This window comes from Megachile rotundata, chromosome 2, assembly GCF_050947335.1.
Source record: "Megachile rotundata isolate GNS110a chromosome 2, iyMegRotu1, whole genome shotgun sequence".
In the NCBI taxonomy this organism is placed as follows: domain Eukaryota; kingdom Metazoa; phylum Arthropoda; class Insecta; order Hymenoptera; family Megachilidae; genus Megachile; species Megachile rotundata.
The window spans coordinates 10395550-10416774 of record NC_134984.1 but is presented as its reverse complement, the minus strand read 5'-3'; the positions used below and the strand labels follow the sequence as shown (position 1 = coordinate 10416774).

At 30.2% G+C, this 21225-nt stretch overlaps 2 protein-coding genes across 13 annotated transcripts; one reads left to right on the top strand and one right to left on the bottom strand.

The window, feature by feature from the left end:
* Positions 1 to 195: 195 nt before the first annotated feature.
* Positions 196 to 2148, top strand: LOC100876210 (EARP and GARP complex-interacting protein 1). Its single transcript, XM_003705651.3, has 6 exons — positions 196 to 357; positions 675 to 900; positions 980 to 1200; positions 1260 to 1441; positions 1523 to 1819; positions 1895 to 2148. Exons 1-6 carry the CDS (start codon positions 316 to 318, stop codon positions 2055 to 2057), a joined length of 1131 nt encoding a protein of 376 aa, XP_003705699.1. The 5' UTR covers positions 196 to 315; the 3' UTR covers positions 2058 to 2148.
* LOC100875083 (uncharacterized) lies at positions 2086 to 21083 on the bottom strand. Of its 12 annotated transcripts, none has more exons than XM_012290906.2 (13): positions 20697 to 21056; positions 18864 to 19005; positions 18480 to 18608; positions 18226 to 18392; positions 17919 to 18135; positions 15078 to 17849; positions 14572 to 14952; positions 11887 to 14415; positions 10678 to 10798; positions 10261 to 10508; positions 2960 to 3051; positions 2784 to 2873; positions 2086 to 2704 (listed from the first exon to the last, which is right to left on the bottom strand). In XM_012290906.2, exons 3-13 carry the CDS (start codon positions 18604 to 18606, stop codon positions 2177 to 2179), a joined length of 7272 nt encoding a protein of 2423 aa, XP_012146296.1. In that variant the 5' UTR covers positions 18607 to 18608; positions 18864 to 19005; positions 20697 to 21056; the 3' UTR covers positions 2086 to 2176. The 12 variants fall into 12 exon arrangements, 11 of the variants coding, with proteins under 11 accessions (XP_012146296.1, XP_012146293.1, XP_012146292.1 ...); XM_012290903.2 differs by having other exon boundaries at positions 10261 to 10577; positions 20585 to 21054; XM_012290902.2 differs by having other exon boundaries at positions 10261 to 10577; positions 20697 to 21054.
* Between the last annotated feature and the right edge of the window lie 142 nt (positions 21084 to 21225).

Sequence of the window (21225 nt, the reverse complement as noted above, 5' to 3'; positions counted from 1 at the left end):
TATACTTTGAAACTAGTGCACAGCGATTGGAATTTTCTAGTTTAAATAATTCATTACATTTTAATGCAAAATATGCTAACAATCGACTAAAAATACGTCTATTTCATCTATCGACGTGGCATTTATTTGTTAATTTGTTAGTGCCCTCTAGCGTTAGTTTGTTTCTTGAGGGCATTTAAATACAAAATGCATATGCGTAGGACATCTATAATATCACTACTATAAGTTGTTTTGACAGATCATATAGTTAGGTTAGATTGTATTATAAGTAAACAGTTATTTTATGTATCATAAAAGAAAAATTGTATAAAAAAAATGGAAAACGATAGCCCTGTAATATATGGACTTGAATTTCAAGTATGCAAATGATAATAAAAATTTATATATCATAAAAACCTTTAAAATTACTTTGACCAAACATATATTTTAAAAAATGATTAAATCAGTTAATTGCAAATCTTATTGATATAACAGAATTGTAATTTTTATAGAATTCTATGGATATTATGAAATATATGAAAAATAGCTCTTAAAGTTATAGAGTAGTGTAGACTTCTTGACCATTAAATTTAATAACTTTGATATTATATTTCAACTCTCTTATTGGAGTCTCTTTCAAATGTAAAAATGTCTTAATTATTGTTAATAAGAATATTGTTTCATTCATATTACAGACAAGGGCATTATCAGCTCAAGCAGCTGAAACAGATGTTGTCAGATTTTTAGTAGGAACACAATCTTTAAAATTTAATAATAATCAAGTTCATTTGGTAGAACTGAATGAAGAAACAGGTGGTTTAAAGACACAGGTGTTTCATCATCCTATTGGTGAAATATGGTCTTTACAAGCATCTCCAACAGAACCTAATATATTTATTACTTGTTATAATAGTTTAAGTGGTAATTTTTATTAAAAAAATTTTATATTATAATGTTAAAACCAATAATTTTCAAAAATAAAAAGTATGGGTTTATTTAGATGATGGTTCTTGTCAAATGAAAGGAGCACTTTGGAAATTGCCAGAATTAAAAGAATATACAAATGATGTCGAAAACCTTAGTAAATTAGCAGAAATTGATACAACACCATATGGAACAGATCTTAAAACTATTGCTTATCATCCTATGGATTCAACAAAAGTTGTGTCAGTTGTAGATAATAAATTTGTATTGTGGGATTTAGCTGAAAATGGGCCACAGGTAACAATAGATATTTGCATTTATTGTTACAATTGTATCTGATGTGTTATTTTGTGCAGGTTGTTACTTCTGGCACATTAGCTGGTAAAAGTCAACCACGTTTCACAAATGGAAAATGGAATCCTCACAATGGTTGTAATCAATTTGTTACTTTAAATGAAAATAATGTTCGTGGATGGGATTTCAGAAATCCTTCTGAAGCATCTTGGACAATTTTATCTGCTCATTCTCAAATAATCAGGTACCATATAATGCTTGTTCCTGTTTAATAATTTAAAAATAAATTATAAAGTAATAATGAGTATGTTGGTTTGTAATTTAGAGATTTAGATTTTAATGCAAACCGTCAGTACTTTTTATCTACATGTGGAGATGATGGCTACATGAAATTTTGGGACATTCGAACACCTACAGAACCAGTATTGTCTCGTATGGAACATTCACATTGGGTGTGGAATATTAGAATTAATCGATTTCATGATCAGCTAGTATTAACCTCCAGTAGTGACTCAAGAGTAATATTATGTAGCATTGCATCAATTTCTTCAGAACCATTTGGACACATAGTTTCTGCTGAAGATGATTGTACACAAAATGATTATAGTTGCAAAAAAGACAAGTAATTTCAATAACATTATAATGAAAATAAATTATAAATAAAATTAAAAATAACTAAATAAAATTATACTTGTAGGCTTGAAGATGGGGTTGTCGGTAGATATGAAGAACATGAAGATAGTGTTTATGCAGTTGAATGGTCATCCGCGGATCCTTGGACGTTTGCATCATTAAGTTATGATGGACGATTAGTTCTTAACAAAGTTCCCAGGAAATACAAGTACCAAATATTACTTTAAACGAAATATTTGTATAAAGATAAATAAATTTTATAGATGTCAAAATTAATTTTATTTAGATACAATAAAAAAACGTTATTTATTTTATAAACATTGATTCAGATTATTTATTTTACAGTTTATAATCGTTCTGATACTCTACTAGCTACATTTCTTAATTGTCCGTAAACCTTTGATGGTGGACTGCCCAAAATTAAATTACATATAGCTCTTCGTGCCAATTGTATATTTTGATATGAACCAAGTATATGAATTTTACTGTCTGCTAGTACAATTCTTGTTTTTGTTACGTTTTCTATTGTAAACTTTGTTCTTCCACCCTTCCCTGCTAATCTTCCAATAGCTCTGGAAAGGTGATCCCCTTTTAAAGGTTTAACATCTTGAATTTCAAATGTTTCTACAAATAAATCATCTAAACGCAGTAAAGCCAGAGCATCTTCTACTTCGAAGCCATAAATAAAAGCTTTTACAAAATCAGCTCCCTTTTGTAAATTGGCAATATCAGGAGTTTCTGGAGCTGTGCGTAATTCAACATTTCTACTTTTTAAATTAAATCTTATTTGCAACTGTAAATGTTCAACTATAGGTGTGAATATCTTCATCCAATTTTCTTTTAGAGGAGTGTACCTATGCGCAGGTACAGGAACCTGAAAATACATTATGATGTTGTAATAATGACATAAAAAATTTAATATTTATATTAGACGAATCAAAATAACTTATTACCTTCCTCTGTTCATCACCTTGCACATTTCTGCGCTTTTTTGAGCTTACATGTGGCTTTGCACTTCCCTCTATACCATTGAGAACTTCAACCTAATAAATAAGAATGTGTAAATATTAAAAATTAAATACTATCCTACAACTACTGTGCATTTATACAACTTAACCTTTTAACTTACTTCCATTCGATTTTCGCTCATACGTCGTTTGTTTCTTTTTTTAGTTTCAACAAATTCGGTTGATGTTGAGGCATTTGTTGGTTCTTCTTTATCTACACCCATTTTTATAAAGATCAATCACTTATTACAATACAAAATATTTAATTTCAAATGAATTGCCACATGTATTCTATGTATATATAGCCATATGATTATAACATATATTTATAGCTGTCGTGAGTATGTACATATACTTCGTTCCATATAAGATTATACTTCGTTCGCGCAACTCGAGTAAGTTTCGAGGGCTCCCCACTACCTCATGTTGTACTCCTACCACTCGTTTTCTACTTCATCGATTATATATATGGTGAACAAAAATGCAGGATAGTGATAGTATTTAAAAAATGTCTGTACTCTTATGTATATAGTGATAATTAGGAATAACTATCGAAAGGGTAAATGTACGCCCCTTATCCCTTAGATATAATTGTCCAGCATCGAAATCAGAAAAGTATTAAAAAGAAACTTTGGAATTCATTTTGTCTACTTGACAAGACCTGCCTTAAAAGAAAATAATTATTTACGAAATTTCTTGCACACTAAGTACATAACATATTTAGTGCCAGGAACATTGCGCACTATTCTTGGTTACGACGAATATTATAACCAATCAGAAATATCATGCGCACAGTGAACAAAAAATCGTCATCTGAGAAACATAATCTTTTGTGAAACGAATATGTATATATGTTATTACATACATTCGTAAACAATATACGTCCACTAGTACTATGTATGTCTGATATTATATATCAATGTATGTAAGCCTATAATATAAATAAATCAATATATTTTGTAGCAATAATACAAATCTAAAACTTATAATTTTAAGTTCACTTAATAATAACATACAATAATGGTATTCAACCATTCGGCTATATTTAATAGAATCTTATATTTTGGTTACATTTAATTATCAAACTGTATTAAGACCTATCGATTGTAATATAAAAATAGCAATTATAATACCTCCTTTATCAGAGATCAAAATATTATTGTTGTTTAGATGCATTACTTTTTAATTATTTGTTCTTCTATTATTTTCTAAATTATTTTCAATTATTAAGTATTATATTTAAGGAATATTAAAAACCTGTATTTCTGACATTTCGGTGAAAAGAGGACGATAATTTAAAATATAAAGGTAATTATATCGAACAAGATACGTTTGACCGATTTCGATCGATCTTAAAATATTTCATTAAGGTCAACACCCTGAGTAACTTTTCTCCATACATATAATCCCCCTCCGTTCTAATTTTTTAGATATTTATATTAATATTCTTGATACCTTTTACTTTGATGTTATCTCATATTAAAATTTTTGAATGTATTGGGTTAAATAATGTAAAAGAAACAACGGTTGTATCAATTTTTATAATAAATTATTATTTGCACTAGTTGGCAAGATTTCGGTCATAATATTAAAGAATGCAATTATATTGCTATCGTAACCATATCGTCGACGAAATAAAAATTCTACTATATATCCAGCACAATATTTCTTGAGTACCAAAACATGGAATATTATTGGCTGCAATTTCTTGCCAAACACGTTCAATATTTTGTAAATACGCACTACTAACTGGATCGACGAAATTCATTTCATGGTTTATCCTTCGTCATTCAAACAGTTGTACAATTCTCAACAACTTGACATGATACCCCAGTGTTATCTGTTTGTGAATAACGTCAAGTAATGTTTCAAATGATTTATTCAATATTGGTTTATTAAATATATGTATACTTGAAAAAATCCACTGTGCAGTAATAAATCGTCCTTTGCTGTATTATAGTGTATCTACCTTAGCTTAGTTAATTTCAACTGTTTTATTTTCGTCATCAATTTGATAGGATGTTTTTCCATTCATAAAATACACAACTCACAGCGACAACTAGCCCAATCATCAGCTATATTTGCATTAATGTTTAACTCATTTTGAGAAAAACATTGTTGCTGTGGTCTCAACAATGTTGAGTCTTATGAGCTATAAACCGACCAATATCTTGGATAGAATGGTATGCATGTTAATACCAAGAATTGCAATGCGCACTAATCTTTAAATTACTGTCCTTTTTCACATGTGTCTTATTTCATTTTTTAATATAAACATTTATCTTTCAATTGATACTTAAATATCAAGGAATCATATCGTATTTCCTTTGCTACATTTAGAACAATTCATTTTATCTTGCATCGCTCTGTGATGAATTAAAATATCTATTAGATCGTTGTTGCATATGTTCAAAAATTAATAAAACTTCATTCTGTAGTATTAATTCTGTTTTAACAAAGTGAACGCAAGGAAAATTCATCCTGTTAAACATTAAGGTTATACGTAAAAACTGGTATAAAATAGATACCAATCAGCTAAAAATTTTCCTTTCTTTACACCAATTCTATCTCATTTTTACTCTGACAATTGCCAATATGGCAACATTGAGTGATTTTCTTAGTAGGATTAATTTATTGAAGTAATATACCAAAAGTAAGTTTATATTATTTGAAATTAACCTCAGTTATATTTCTCTTGTGATTACACTTCATTCTGATGGAGATGGCCGCATTTTCATGTGGTCCACTATAAACTTAACATATGCATAGAAAAATTTATTCAAAATGTTGTCAAAGACAACGTATTTCAATATCGTTGAAATCGATGAAGTATGCCCTGTTTAATGTAATCAATAATAAAAAAATATATAAATAATATATACACTTAACCTCATGATTATTCAGTAAACATAATAAGAAATAGAATAGTTTCATTTACTGTAAAGAAATCTTGAAGATTATCAATTTACAATGACTTAGAAATTGTAACTATGTATATAAAGCTGTTTCTAAATTTTTCAAAAAGTGATATTAAATTTGAAATATTTTAACCTTAATGAACATTAATTAACCTTAATAGAACTTGTACTATGCACTGTTGAAAATATTTATTGCTTAGACCTACATAAATAAAATTAGTATATGCACCAAATAAATTTTGTTATATAAAACCTACAAAACATCCTTCATGTAATTTGTAATTTAAAAGACTATTAGAAGTGAATATTTTAAACTGAGAAAATTTTAATTAATGAATGTTTTAAATAAATTTACTTTGATATTATGTTACTATGCACTTTTAAAAATGTATAAAAAAGAAAACAATTTGAATTTGTATATCATCTTTCGTTTCTAATCACTATATTCGAAAATATTCATAAAATATTATTTACTTCTTCATAAAAAATATATTGTAAAATTAAAACTAGAAATTTTGATATAATTACAAATTGTATTTTCATGTTATAAATAACCATAAAATTATTTTGATTTGACAAATAAGTATGTGAAGTATCAAAGTAATTCATGAAATTGGGTATGATACAAAATAAGCAATTGCATTTTTTATAACACATTTTTCATTATCTTTTAAGTTTATGGTAATAATTAATAACAAGAAAAAAACCTTCATCAATGTGTCTACAGTAATTATTAAAAGGTACAATTAGCAAATTACTATATTGTGTATCCACTTTGTGTAATAATAGGTAATAATATAATTGTAATATTTTCTTTATAATCATAGCGCAATTTTCTTTTCACGTGCTCAATCGTTTTCTACAAATATAGTATTGTATCTAATTCTTTATTTATATATGTATATATGTGTATATACATACATATATGTATATATATATTTATATATGTATATATATACATATATATATTTATATTTCAATTGCATCATTATCAATTATTTACTGTTACTGCTATTTATATTAATTAACCAAATACTCAAAATACAAATATTTTGCATATAGTAGGTTTTAAAGTCATCATATTTCGTCTCAGAGCTGATGGTTTTAAAACGCACGTTCATATACACAGTAGAATATTCGTAGCATTGCAAACAAAATTAAGGAGCTTGTAATGCACTCATTATACATACATACAAATGGGCACAAAAGTGATCATTTTAATTGGTATAATTATTATAGTCTGCACGAAAATGGTGCTATGTTAAATGGTTTATGAAGCACACTATAAACACCAATTATTTATTGAGCGTCACAAATACACCATTTTTTAAAAAATGTGTTGAATATCAACAATTCTCACATATTACAATCAGCTTGTGTGATCTTTGGTGTATCTATATTATTTTTATTATAATACATACGTACTATATGCAATTATATGGCAGACAAACTTTAAAAGCTCCTTAATTATGTGAACATGCAAAAAATGTACTTATTTTTAAAATATTTATATTTACACACAAAGCTTATTTTGTTTATAATCTATACAATCATATAAATGTAATATTCAATAATAAAATTGTAACATAATAATCCCTAACTTATCTACCTAATTTCAAAGAGAATATTTTACATCGAAATTACAGTGTTTCTCCTGCTCGTTCTTAACTTCTGTTATTAAATAACTATACATTATTACACTGTTCAATTACAATATAGGGCTGAATCAAATTGAACGCCATTCAAATGTTCATTTCTTTATGTTTTATATACAGCATAAATTCCCACCATGTAAAATAAGCATGCTATTATTTACAATATATGATTCAAGGTCTATTAAAACAAATTTCGATAAACAAGTAGTGTTCTAACTAAATAATTTAACTTAATATTAAAGATAGAAAAAAAGATTTAACGAAATTATAATCCGACGTAATAATTAGCCTTAACAGGCGGATGTAAATTTCTTAAAATTTTTCCTATTTAAAATATTATTAAATTCAGTACTCAACATTTATATGACAGAAATATATTTTTAAAATATATGTTACCCGATAGCCATCAAAGCTGTAAATCGTGACATAGAGGAAAAATAAATTTGCTTTAAATATATGTAACGAAAAACAAAGCTTAGAAATTCCAGAAATTCTAATCAAAATTAAAATTTATTTAATTCTGAAGTACTGATGAGATACAATTTTACAAAAAATTTGATAGAATGCAGGAAAGGTAATCATAAAGTAATATTTTATTATTCGTAAAATAATCAAACCCTCAGACACGTGTTGTCCTTAACGAAAATAATGGAACGTATACAGAATTATGAAAAGATTAATATACATTTAATAATGTGATATTTTAAATGCAGATGTCAACGTAGAAAAAAAAATGCTATGATGGCTATCACAGGTTCATTTAGAACTTCCAACTCTCAACTGTATAATTTACATTTATACAATATAAAACTAGATTATCTGTTCACAAAAACAATAGTTCATATACATCACATACATACATATATAATAATATATATACGTATGTATACATATTCTTGTATAATTTTAAGTGATGTCAAAAGGGGTGCTTATAATGTTCTCAGTGCACGATCACAAAAAATAATTAATAGTATGACAATGTTGCACAATCTGAATTATCACTAATTTAATAAAAATTTGAACAATTTCTATATATACAACGAGGGGTGCTTTATGTATTTTTACAAGAAATTATTTACAAAATATATTCATTTATATATTACCTATCAAATTAACATTGTATTAATCATTTTTCTGTAATTATTATTATTTTCATATATTTATGCATGAGTTATTCCAACGTTGTGTTTATGTTCCATAAATAAAATAAATCCTTTTTAATAACTCTATACCTCTGCCTTTTGCAGTATTGTAACTCAAGACGAACTTCCTACTGAAAGACTATGTTCACTGAGACAAGGAAAATAGTGATTCTGGGGCATTATATACGACGTAATCTTTGTTAAATTCATAAAATCATAAACTATACATAAACTTCTTACAATAGTCGTGATTATCTCTGTATAAATTTATAGAAAAGTACGATTGTCCTATAAATATTTTTTAAAAGATTTTTCTGAATATACATTCAAATAATATTTTCAATTGCGTTCACAAGGGAGAATATATTATTTAGCATAATGACGAAGAATGTATGTAATTATAATGTTTTCCATTTACAAATAATTATTTATACGCAAGACCACTCATACTGTAAACAAACTAAAATGAATAACAAGTAACTAAACATTTTCAAACAAAGTCTATCAGTGAATTCGTCAGAGTAGCGACTTAAGCCCCACCAGTCAATGAAAATTGTTCTTGAAAACGTACATTACTTATGGCAGTACAGTCAAACTTCATGTTTAATGCATTTAAAATTTCGACTTTCTTTTACCATTATTAACTTGCTTCAACTAATAACTGTAATGAGCAAATAATAAATGTAAAACTATGTTTTTCCTTATATGCAGCAGTTTTGATTTCGATTAAATAATTATTTGTTAATGCTTATTGCAATTAGTGTCTAATAGAATAATATTAAGGTATTCAATCTAAAAATTTTGTATGTGTAAATTTTGTACATACCGATGAAGTAACATAATATTTTATATTATCATTATTAAACAACGTCCATTTAGATTTTTTTTTGTTTAATAATTAAATACAAGGTTGTAAAAGCTTGGCAAAAGAAAGTTGCACATTGACTCGGCAGTTTTGGATCAGTTCAGTTACTTAGATTAAAGTATAATGCATTGAGCAGATTATTCTGAGTAACCAAACTTTATTTAGGAGTAAAGTATAACTGAGAACGCTAGACGGTGACAAAAACATTGTAATTTTTACTCATTTTCCCCTATCAACTTTTTCAATGCTTAAAAATATAGTAATGATACCTGAAAATCTATTTCGAATGTTTTCATCGGTATTATCGAACATCAGGGAGATTTGCTAATAATAAAAACATTGAAATACCATCCAGCACTCCAAACACGATACTCCTGTAACACATACAACAGCATTGTGCGCTATTGACGCATGTAGTTTCACCAGGTGGGGTCCAGCCACACGGCAATCACATAACCATTTATAACAGATACACAATCAGTCGGATAGGCCTTGACGAGCGACGGTAGCTAATCACTGTCAAGGTCACTTCCCGAAGGTCATTTGTTTTCTCGGGATATTCGCCTCCGCTTTGCCTGCTCTGCTGCCTCAGCTGTTACTAAAACAATGTTCCCGCTGTACGAGGTGTTTCAATTAAAATGGTATGTGAAGTATGTAATTTATTAACTAAACGGCGTTTCATATTTATCTAAATATTATTCAACAAAAAACAAATTTATGTAGAATATTTGAACATGAATTTCAATTTGTATGTAGCGATTAAAACAATTTTTTAACTCAATTATATATTTATTGTATTGATAATAAATTGCATTCATAACAAATGTACAAATTTTTACATACCAGCACCACTTCGAGTTTTCCGTCTAGTAATATCTTCCGTTGATCTAGACGCACCTCTTGTATTGCTTGCTGGTGTTGCCAGTGGCGAAGCTGTGTTCTGCCGAACAGATCTTCTGGTTGTTACTTCCCCTAAGGATTCATTACTGGATGCGGAAGTACCTCGTAGCCTTTCCTTTCCAGCGGTAACTACCGCAGTTGTACTCGGTTGCTTGGTGGTTAATAAACGGCTCTCTCTTTGCACTCTATTACTGGCATTGAAATTTGATATATTACTGGAATTAATTTGACTGCCAGAAACAGTTGTGCTTGTATTTGTTCTAAAATAACAAAAATTTATTTACGTAGCGGGGCTCTCAAATCTCTGACATATTCAGATATGCACTGCTGCTAAAAGAATGCTGAACCGATGTTGCTTACTTTTGATCTTTAGACTTTGGAGATGCAGCGGATGTTTCGTCTGATAATCGCATTCTTGCTTTTCCTACAGATTCAATCAATGGCTCATCATCAGACGAATCTACTTCTACCACAATGGGACCTAAAAATACAAAAATGTTTGTATCAAAGTTCAGGCCCAATTTTAATATCATATTAATAATTAATATGGAAACGACTCGTCATCAATTCTAAAAGAAACGACTGAGATTGAGAGATAGCTGTCTAATATTTGACAAACTGTGCAAGCAAAGTTAACACGAACATATAACAAGTACGTGTACAAATATATAAATACATACATAAATATACGTCTATGTACGTTTATAATAATTTCAATTTGATTAACATACATGAATAACAAATGCTATGTTCAATGTGAACATTTTAATTAGTCAGTTACGATTGGCACTTTCATTACCCTGTTTTTGGCAGTCCTTATCATTTTATAGGGCAACATAAGAGAAACAAACACATATCTAATATCTAGTAAAATTCTCTTGAATATACATAGTGTTCCATGTAATTTTATCACCTGAAATATTTGTTGTATTTTTAAAATTATAAAAAAGTGTTTTATAAAAATGATATCATAAAAATAGTTGTACTTTTGGTGAAGATATTTAAGAGATATTAATTTCAATTTTATATATGATAGCACCTGCTAAGCCGGATTCAACGATTTATAAAGTGCATCCAAACTACTGCAACTATCTTTGCAGATTAAAATAACATTTTTAATGCCGTGTAACATTCTTGACATTTTACTTTGTTTCCTTTTTGATCTTAAAACTGCATAAGTGTCTTTTCATATTTGTTCAGCTAATAATTAGATTTATATGTAACGAAAAAAGTAAATGTTTGTTTTAAATACGTTTGAAGAATCAAAAGAAAAATCTTTCAAAATTCTTATCGAAAATTGACAGAAAGAACAAGTATCCATTTAAAAAGATGGATATGACTTTAACATGTTTTTGGTGGTAGCCGTTTAACACAATGACCACCTAGAATGAAAATCTCTGCATTATATTATAATTTGTACAAAGTCGTACGTTTTTAATAAGAAGAGTATTTTCGTAATTTCAAAAATAACTACACTATTATAGGTAATAAAGTTACATGAAAAACTTCGTATATAATAGATTAACATAAGAAACAATGATTACAGAATAAACAATATAAGATAAACACCTTTCTTAGCCTTGGCCAATATATTGAATCCTTTTTTCGACTGTTCTTCTTTAACAGGTACTTGTTTTTTTAATGAAGCAGCTTCATCTACACCTATACAAGCTTTAATGAGTTCTGCAGCATTCTCGGAGCATTTCCTTTTTCCTGGTCTTGGTTGTGGATCATCAGCAGTACTAGATGCTACAGAACTCTCACTTTCTTGACGTTTTCTTTTCCCTATTTTTATTGTCGTATTAGGAGATAATTTTGATACTCCTAACTTAGGACTTGCTTTAGCATATGGTGATATGCTGCGTCTTTCTTCTATTTTATTAGGACCATGAGGACTACTTTTTGGAGTCTTTACAATATCAGGACTATTTAATTTTTGGGATCTCGTTCTTAAAGATCTTTTTTCATTAGTGTCATTCGGGATTTCAATTAGAAGTTGTTCCAGCAATGACTTTGGTGTTCTTTTGACATAATCATCTGTATTATTAGAATTCAACCTTTCCACAAAATGTGTTTCATCGTTATCTTCTATACATATGACATCTTGCCTCCCTTCTAATTCCTGTTTTCTTCTACGTTTCCGTTTAACGTGTTCAACGTCGCTGGAATCCACTTCTGGATTTTGTGCTGCTGGGCTTGGAGTCTCATCCCTTTGCAAAACTACTGGATTAGAATATGTGTACAGTGGTGGAGTGATTCTAATCGGCTGAGGATCTTCACCTAAAGGTGATTGAATACCTATGTTTATATCACTTGTATCGTTCACAATTTTCTTAACCAGGTCATCTGTAACTTTTTGAAGATTCATAGAAGACTCTCTCACAGATACTTGATGGCTTTGTACATTAGATTTTTGGTTTTGATCAGAACATTGCTCTAACTTAACAGATGTTGTATTTAAAGAAACGTTAGAACTTTTTGTATTATCTGAACGATCGTTTTGCCTTGTATCATCGACTTTTGTATTGATATTAGATTCTACTTTGATTTCTGAACTAAAAGTTTGACTACCGGAACATGAGTTATCTGCCACTGCATTAGCCTCACTTGTAACTGTGTTATCAAGTTTTTCTGTCTTTATTTTATTATAAGAAACATGATTTTGTATTACAGGCACACCATTATTATTTTGTCCATGAGGTTCATCATTTAATCTAATTGCACTATTATCGTCTATGACTGTTTTCACATTATCTTCAGTTGCACTTTCGGGGGCTCTTGACACTTCATGCGTAGTATTTATTGTACCCTGATCATGCTGATTAGTAGAACCTTCTAATTTAATGCTACAACTGTCTTTTTCGGAAAAGTCATTTGTTTGCTGCTGTGCGCATTGCAGTAAATTATCACTATCCACAGTACCGGGTACAGAAGTTGTCACAATAGTCACAGATCCTGTCATTAATGGATTAGATACACTTTTATCATTATCAGCCACTTCTAAACTAGCAATCAAGTCACTATGACCACCAGTTCTCGTTGCCGTTGAAGTCGACTTTTCACTAGATACATCTTTTATGTCATGTTCACTAGAGTTTGACATATTATGGTTTAAATGGTTTTCAAGATAATTTGTGACAGACACAGGACTTAACCTTTGCTGACCACTGGACTTCAAAAGTTCTGAATGGGAATTTGAACACATATCACTACTACTAGTTGAGGAAGGCACGTTCTTATTGGTGATTGGTAGGGAAGATTCCCCTTGAACAGCAGTCTTTGCACTGCTTTGTGTTACCGGTTCAGTCGCTGGCCTATGCAAAGGAGATTCCCCTTGATTCGGTGACTTCTCTGAAAGAGCATCCATGGACTCAATGCCTGAATCTTCACCACCTCCTCCACTACTAACTCTTTCCACACTCGCGTCCACTCCAATCGCAATTGGAGCTGTTGTTTCAAGCAATTTTTGTTTAACTTTTGCTTCCGTCACATTAATTTCTCCAATTGGTAAAGTGGGCTTGCTGGAAGGTACATCAACACTTTGGGATCTGGGAACTTGGTCCACTGAGTTTCCTATTGCTGAACTTTGGGTAGTCTTCAATAAACTAATTCTTTGCGTATTATCCACTTTATTTTCTATAATGGCTCGATCAACCTGCTTTATATGATTCTGAATAACTTTCTTGTGACTAAAATGTTCTACTTTATTATGCCTATTTAGTGCAGCATTTGTGTCATTCTTTGAAACCATATGATTTTTTAGTTTCTGATTGATAGTTTGACTTTTTACTGTAATGTTAGAATTTGCTTTAGAATTATCTATGTCTGCTTTATTTTTTCCCGAAATAATCCTGTTTACAGATGCTTGTGTATTTTTCACAGTAGTTTCTACGTGTGCAGAAACTTTATTTTCAAGATTGGTGGATGAATTTGAATCATTTTGTGCAGGCATATTAGAAAGTACTAATCCAGAATTTTCATTTTCAAATGATGAATTACCAGTAGATTTTGTATTTGTATTTGAAACTACATTAGTGGAAGAACATTCAGGAATGGTCTTCTGATTACTAAAATGTGTAGTCTCTGTATCTTGAGATTCTGTAACATATTCGACAAAATTAGTAATCAAATACTGCCAGCTGAATTGCTGAATTTGAAATGAATAATTGGAAACATTTATATACTTAAAAATATTTAAATTATGTATGTAAATATATAGACATATTTAAACTAAGAAAAAAATGTAACATTTACCTCCTAAATGTAGATCTTTTTCATCCATTAAACTTAATCTTCTTCTTTTTTCTTGGCTAATTAAATCCTTTTTTATGCCATTTATTTCTGTCAGTCGTGAAGCAACAGCATTCAAAGTATTATTCTTTTCAACTGCCGATCTATTAATGTCGCTGTCACTTGTTCGTCTAATTTCCCCAACTTTTTTGACTGCATTAAAATCATTTCCAGTTAGAAGTGCATCGGTTTTTCTTATAGCCTGAGCCGCGTCAGCTTTATAATTAAGTTTTCTCCATTTTGCCTGATTATCCAATATTCTACCACCAGATAATAAATTTTGTTCACGATGTAAACCATCTCCCGATTCTGATTTCTTTTTAGAATCTCTTCTTTTGGTTTTTCCTGTAGGATAAAAATGAAACATATAATAATAACTACCAACACCTTTCAAGAATATAATAATATAACTATGTTGTCTTTTTTAACTGAAATAACCAAAGAAAATTTCAAAATTACACGTATCTTACCTCCTCCTATTTTATGTTCTTGCATATGGTTTGGAACATCTAATTCAACTTGATTTTTTGTTAAAGACTGTTGCGTGTTTAATGGTTGATTCAGAACAGTAGACTTGTGTTTTGAAGGAGATGGAATTCTACTGTTCAATGGTATATCATCTACATCACTGCTTTTACTTGAACTTGGTTTTGTAATGCCACTTTGAACATGTACAACGTCGACCGGTAATTCTTGTTTTAAGGCATTAGGTTTTGATACAACTGTTTGAAGTATATTATTAACTTTGCTAATAGTATTAGTACTATTGATCATTGTAGAATTGGATAAAGGTAGTTTGGATGCGGATGAAGTACCTATTATCATGCTCAAGGACGACTTTTTTTGCAACAACTTGTTCCCATCTAAGCACTCTTTCATTTTTTTCAACTTCCCCCTCTTTTTTATACTAGTTGGATCCAATTCTCCATCTTTTAATGATTTCTTTTCTTTTTTTCTGATTTGTACTACTGAAGCATTACGCCCTCTTAAGGAAATATGTAACGGAGGCACTCTCGGTTCATCACCGATTCCTGAGTTCGGAATACCAGTGGTAAACATTTTATTTACTGATTTATCGGCTTTCCTAATTGGTGGCGTATTTACGAAAGAAACATCAACTTTATACGCTGGAGTGACGGGTTCAGATTTTTCTAACTTTAATCTTAGTTTGATTTTTTCTCCAGGCATAGGACTCTGTGCGGTTTCTCTACTTGATTTTATTCTACTATGCTTCAAACTTCCTTCACTGGCAGTAGATTTTACCGTGGTTTCAGAATCTGATTGATCTGTATTTGTTGTTGTATCGTTTCTTCTTGAGAAATTACTGTCTGCATCGTCGTCAGAAAATATGGAATTTGATCGATCGTTTGATGGTGATGGAAAGGAAAAGAAATCATCTGGATTATCCACCGCACTTTCTGGTTCCGAATCTGAACTTTCACTGGGCATTGGTTCCAAATGGCCGGTTAAAGGGTTAATAAGAAACTGTCGTATTTTACCGGTTGACGTGTATTCTGGTTCAGGTGTCTCTTCTTTAGGTTTAGGAGATTCAGATGTTTCAACCTTAGTGGTAGGCGAAGCAGCATTACTATTAGAAACGTGGTTAGTGTGAGATCCGCACTGAGAAAAGGCACCTGAAACCTGATTTGTAGTTGGCAAACGTGTGGTATTGACTTGAGCACCTTGTGGAATAGAATTATTTTGTGCGTTCCACGTGGTCCCATTAGTATTACTTGTTGTAGGTTGATAATTTCTACTGAGAATATTTTGACTCTGCCCATAGCGAAAATCAGCTGTAGCACTGGTGTTAACATTTATATTTTTAAGCTGATTATGATGTAATTGTTGTTGCACATTCAGTGCTTGATTCTGCTGCCCTAAATGGGACTGCGGTGGAACCGGTTGTCGCGAATAAGGAGGAGGAGTTTGTTGACGTTGATTATTTAAGTAACTTAGCCGTTGTTGTGGAATACTCATGCTTACTGTTGAATGTTGCATCAGTTGCTGCTGCTGTTGTTGTTGCAGGAGCGGTTGATTGGGAACAGATGTAGACTGTAACGCCGTATTTACATTTTGTTGTTGTACCAGTGATTGTTGAGTTGAAGTCTGTTGTGTAAGCAAATGTGAAGTATTTATATTTTGTTGATTTAGTTGCTGTTGTGTTAAAATTTGATGTTGTTGCTGTTGTTGAAGTAGTAACTGCCGTTGTAAAGGCGTTCGAATTTGCTGTCCATTCACTGGATGTCTAATTGGAAGTTGACTTTGTAATTGGATTTGTGAAGGTCTATAAGCCAATTCTTGCCTAATGGGAAACTTTTGTTGAATTTGTACTTGAGCATGTAATGACGAGGCAGGTTGTTGCATTTGTCCACTAGTAGAAGTTTGATGTATTACTTGTTGCGTCATATTTTGCCCAGTGCTACCAATTACATTGACTGAATGTTGCTGAGGAATAGTTGAAGGCTGATTAGTATTAACGGTTGCAAATGCAGATGTAGAAGATTGAGATAAGTCAGGAATGACCGTTGTTCCTCCAATAAGGTCTTCTGTTCTGAGTGAATCTAAATTTGGTGGAGACTCACTAGGCGAAGATAAATCTTTTCTTCTAACTGTTGGTTTTTTAGTGGGTCTCATACGGTTAGTAATTCCAGAACTATCAATAACAGCTGGTGGTAACATTTTCTGACCAGGTATCACATTGTTAGGGTGCGTTCCAGCATCATTTTGTAAAAGATTTACAAGAAGTGGACTGGACAGAGCAACCTGATTTCCATTACCATTTGAATTCCCTGCCAGATTGTTATTGTTTGGTGACAGACTAGATGTAGTGGTAATTGAAGACTTGTACTGATTTGTCAACTGACCAACTGACACAACTGACTGAGTAGTAGTATGACCAGTAGTTAATGTTGTTACTGTCGCCAAATTCTCTTGAGCAGGATAAGGCGGGGGTGGCTGTCCATGATGTTTAAACTGCATTGCACTTTTAATTGTTGCTTGTGATTCACGATTATGTATTGCTTGGGCAGCATGTGTCATACTGGCAAATGGGAATGGACCATTATAATTATTCCTAGGCGAAGCACTGGGATTAGTTACTGGTTGATTTCCAGATACACCAACACTATTACTTCCTGATGCTGACTGTACAGATTTTGTAAGAAATGGTGGGATAGGATCACAGTCTGTAGGTGCAACTACATTTGGAGAACGAAACTGTGGTGCTTTTTCTGATGATGTACCTATAATAATAGTCAATATTAGAAGTATAATAAAATCATTTTGATTTTATAATATAAATAGAAACATACCAGCTGCTATTATTTGAGCCACATTACGCAATGCTGAAGAAATACTAGATGTATTACTTGGACCAGGTAAAGCTGTTGGAGGGTCATTGTCAGCATTAGCTGTATTGCTAGTGGATTCATTTTGAGATTTGGCACCACTGTCTTGTGAGGATCCTGAACGTAACACAATTTCCTGTGCTTCACCACTAAAGCGGTTGGCTATCCTCAATGATATTACCTATTACAACCAAGTTATATATATTATATATTTTTCATATTCTTAATGTATACATATATATATGTAATTTATATTAAAAATATATATTACCTGATCTCCTTCAACCTGCACTGAAAGAATTCCAAGTTGTGTAAGAGCTGGAGAACCCTGAGCTGCTAATTCTCGAAGACGTAGTGCAGCTTCTCTGGGTATTGAAAATGTGACTCTGACAGAGTTCCATGGCTCTACTTTATTTACTCTTAAACCATCACCCTTTTCTATAAATTACAAACCAAAATAATTTATATGTATTATTATGTAGTATACCAAATGTTTAAAAATTTCTTCTTATTTACAAATATTACCTTTACAAAGTAATGATTTAAGACGATCAACAATGGTTTTAAACCTATGCCGAAATTCAGGATCTTCTAGGTTACCCTCGCACGTTACCACCGTTTGAATCAGATCACCATCACTATCAGCCGCCATGACTATAATACACACATAATGGATGCTATCACTAAGATTTCATTTATTACTCTTAAATAAATTTACTATACAGCTTCACATAATGTTAAAATTAATTAATTATTTACTGGAATAACAACAAAGTCCTTTGCAATAAAAAATAACTAACAAAAATCATTGTATATTTCAATCAATATTATATTATAGTTAATATTTATTGTCAAATTTCCTTTGATACTTCAATTTTATATATGGTATAAATGAATTTTGATACTTACCAACCACAAATCACATAACTACCCAGAGAGGTTACAAACGCCTCAGGGTATCACTACAGAATGTGGTGATAAGATGTTTGTTTGTCGGTTTTAAACCGACAACTCCAAACAACGCCAGCACTAATAAATATGCTTATTGTTTCTATGGAACAAAATAATAAAATTTTATTAAGTAATATTACATGCAAAAGAAACATTTTACAATCTAATTATATTCCAGCTACTAGAATACTGATAATGATTTAAAATAACTTAAAAATAAGTTTAAAATAAAAATATTGTTTGACACAACGAAGTAAAGATATTGCACTATAATTTTGTGCAAACAAATAAATTCGAATGTATAATATATATAACATAAAATAACAATGCAAAATCCCAGAAGCTCTAAAATATAATCATGTATTATTCAACTGTTAATTGTTTATAATATTTTTTACTAAAAATATGTATTAACATTTAGGAGCTACACTAATATAATGATAAATTTAAATTAATAAATATAAAAACATAATTTATAATTATGTTTAATTATTATTTTAGTTTATTAGTTGTTAATTTTTTTCATTCACAAATAATAAATAAAGAAGATGAAAAAATTTATTTAGACATTTGAAAATATAACATTTTAAGATTATTAACAATAAAAATGTATTACAAAATTATAAAATAACTTTAATATAGTAGGAATTCTAATAATACACATTAAAAGTTTATAACAATTATAAATTATTCATATTTTAATTTGTATAAAGACTCAAATTAAATATGATACTTTTAAAAATATAAAATAAATAAAAAGTAAAATTTAATTAAACCTTATTAATATAAACTAAATAAAACTAATGTACTATACAATAGTTGTAAGAAATAAAATAAAATTGTATATAACATTTATAAATTATGTTTCACTAATTATGGACATCACATCAAACAATTAATAGGGTTTTATTTTGTTATGTCAGCTGTTTATATGTTATAAGATAATAGAACAATATATAAAAATATTAACAACGATAACATAAAAATATAAAGAATTATATACGTATTTGGATATAAAATATTTGAAAAATATTAAATTAAAATATTTTTGTTTAAACAATAGGAATAATAGTATAAAATTTTCATGGAACATCAAGTACGTCTAATATAAACATGAAATTGACAACTGTTGTCGAAACAAAACACAAACGAAAACATAGTGCATAAACAAAAAGTGAGGCCAATGAGCATTACTAGGTTATAATTTGATCGTGATTTTTGTCAAATTACAACGATTAATAAAAAAAATATGAAGTTAACATCAATTACACTGTTAATATTTGTCGAATCAGCGAACATATGCAATGTAAATGATTTTGGATTAAGTCTTACCACTCACGAACTGCAATTAAAATCTTTTGGGCCATAAGATAGGGGCACAACTTCTATGTGGAAGAAAATAGGTTATAGAATATTTTTTTCAACTAAACGCAAAACGTGGAATGTCACGTTAATTGAAATTTAGTATTTTGATGAAAAAGTAATTCAGTTTGATAATTTTCATAACGATTTTCAACAAAATAAGGCATCCAGAACACTGGATATCGGGGGGCCACCATTTTGTCCGTCGGGGGAGGTGTACGTGAAGTGGGCTCAAGCATGCTCAAGATAGACCGTCAAAAGTCTGAACGTTTTTATTTCACAGCCTCCATATATGTTTCGTACTTAGATATGCTTACCATAATAAAGTTAAAATTCAATAATGAAGATCATGGTAATCAACTAGCCTCACTTCAGTCTTTGCACAGAACGATTTCATACCGTATGAACACAAGAAAATTTTAACGTTACCCCATTTCTTTGCAACTTCGTGCGGGATTTCTCGCGTCCAAAATGCACGGAGCCACACCACAGGAGCACTAATTTTAATCAAAAATATGCCGGGCAAGTCTTACTTCACTTTCTGCACACAGCGCGCGGTAGGAATCACGAAAAAACTCGACATAATCGGTAATATAAAGGGACAAGTCATAAAACGCCATGAACAATAACAAGGAGCCGCCATTTGCAATGCGAATAACTGACATGCGCAAATCAATCGCGCGGGGCACACTGGGTATTTGACGGGCGCCATCTTGCCAATCATTTTAACATTGAAATTTCCTAACCTCTCACAGTTTATATCCATTGTTAATCAATATTTATATCTGAATTTATACATTTTATACTTTTGTTTACGCACAACGTATCTAATAAGCATTATTGTTATAAACGATCGATTTATTATAATTTAAGAAATTTACAAATTATATCTTTTTACTTTAAATGCTATTATAGTATTAAAATTAATGAATTATTTTTAATCTTACTTTTCTGTTTA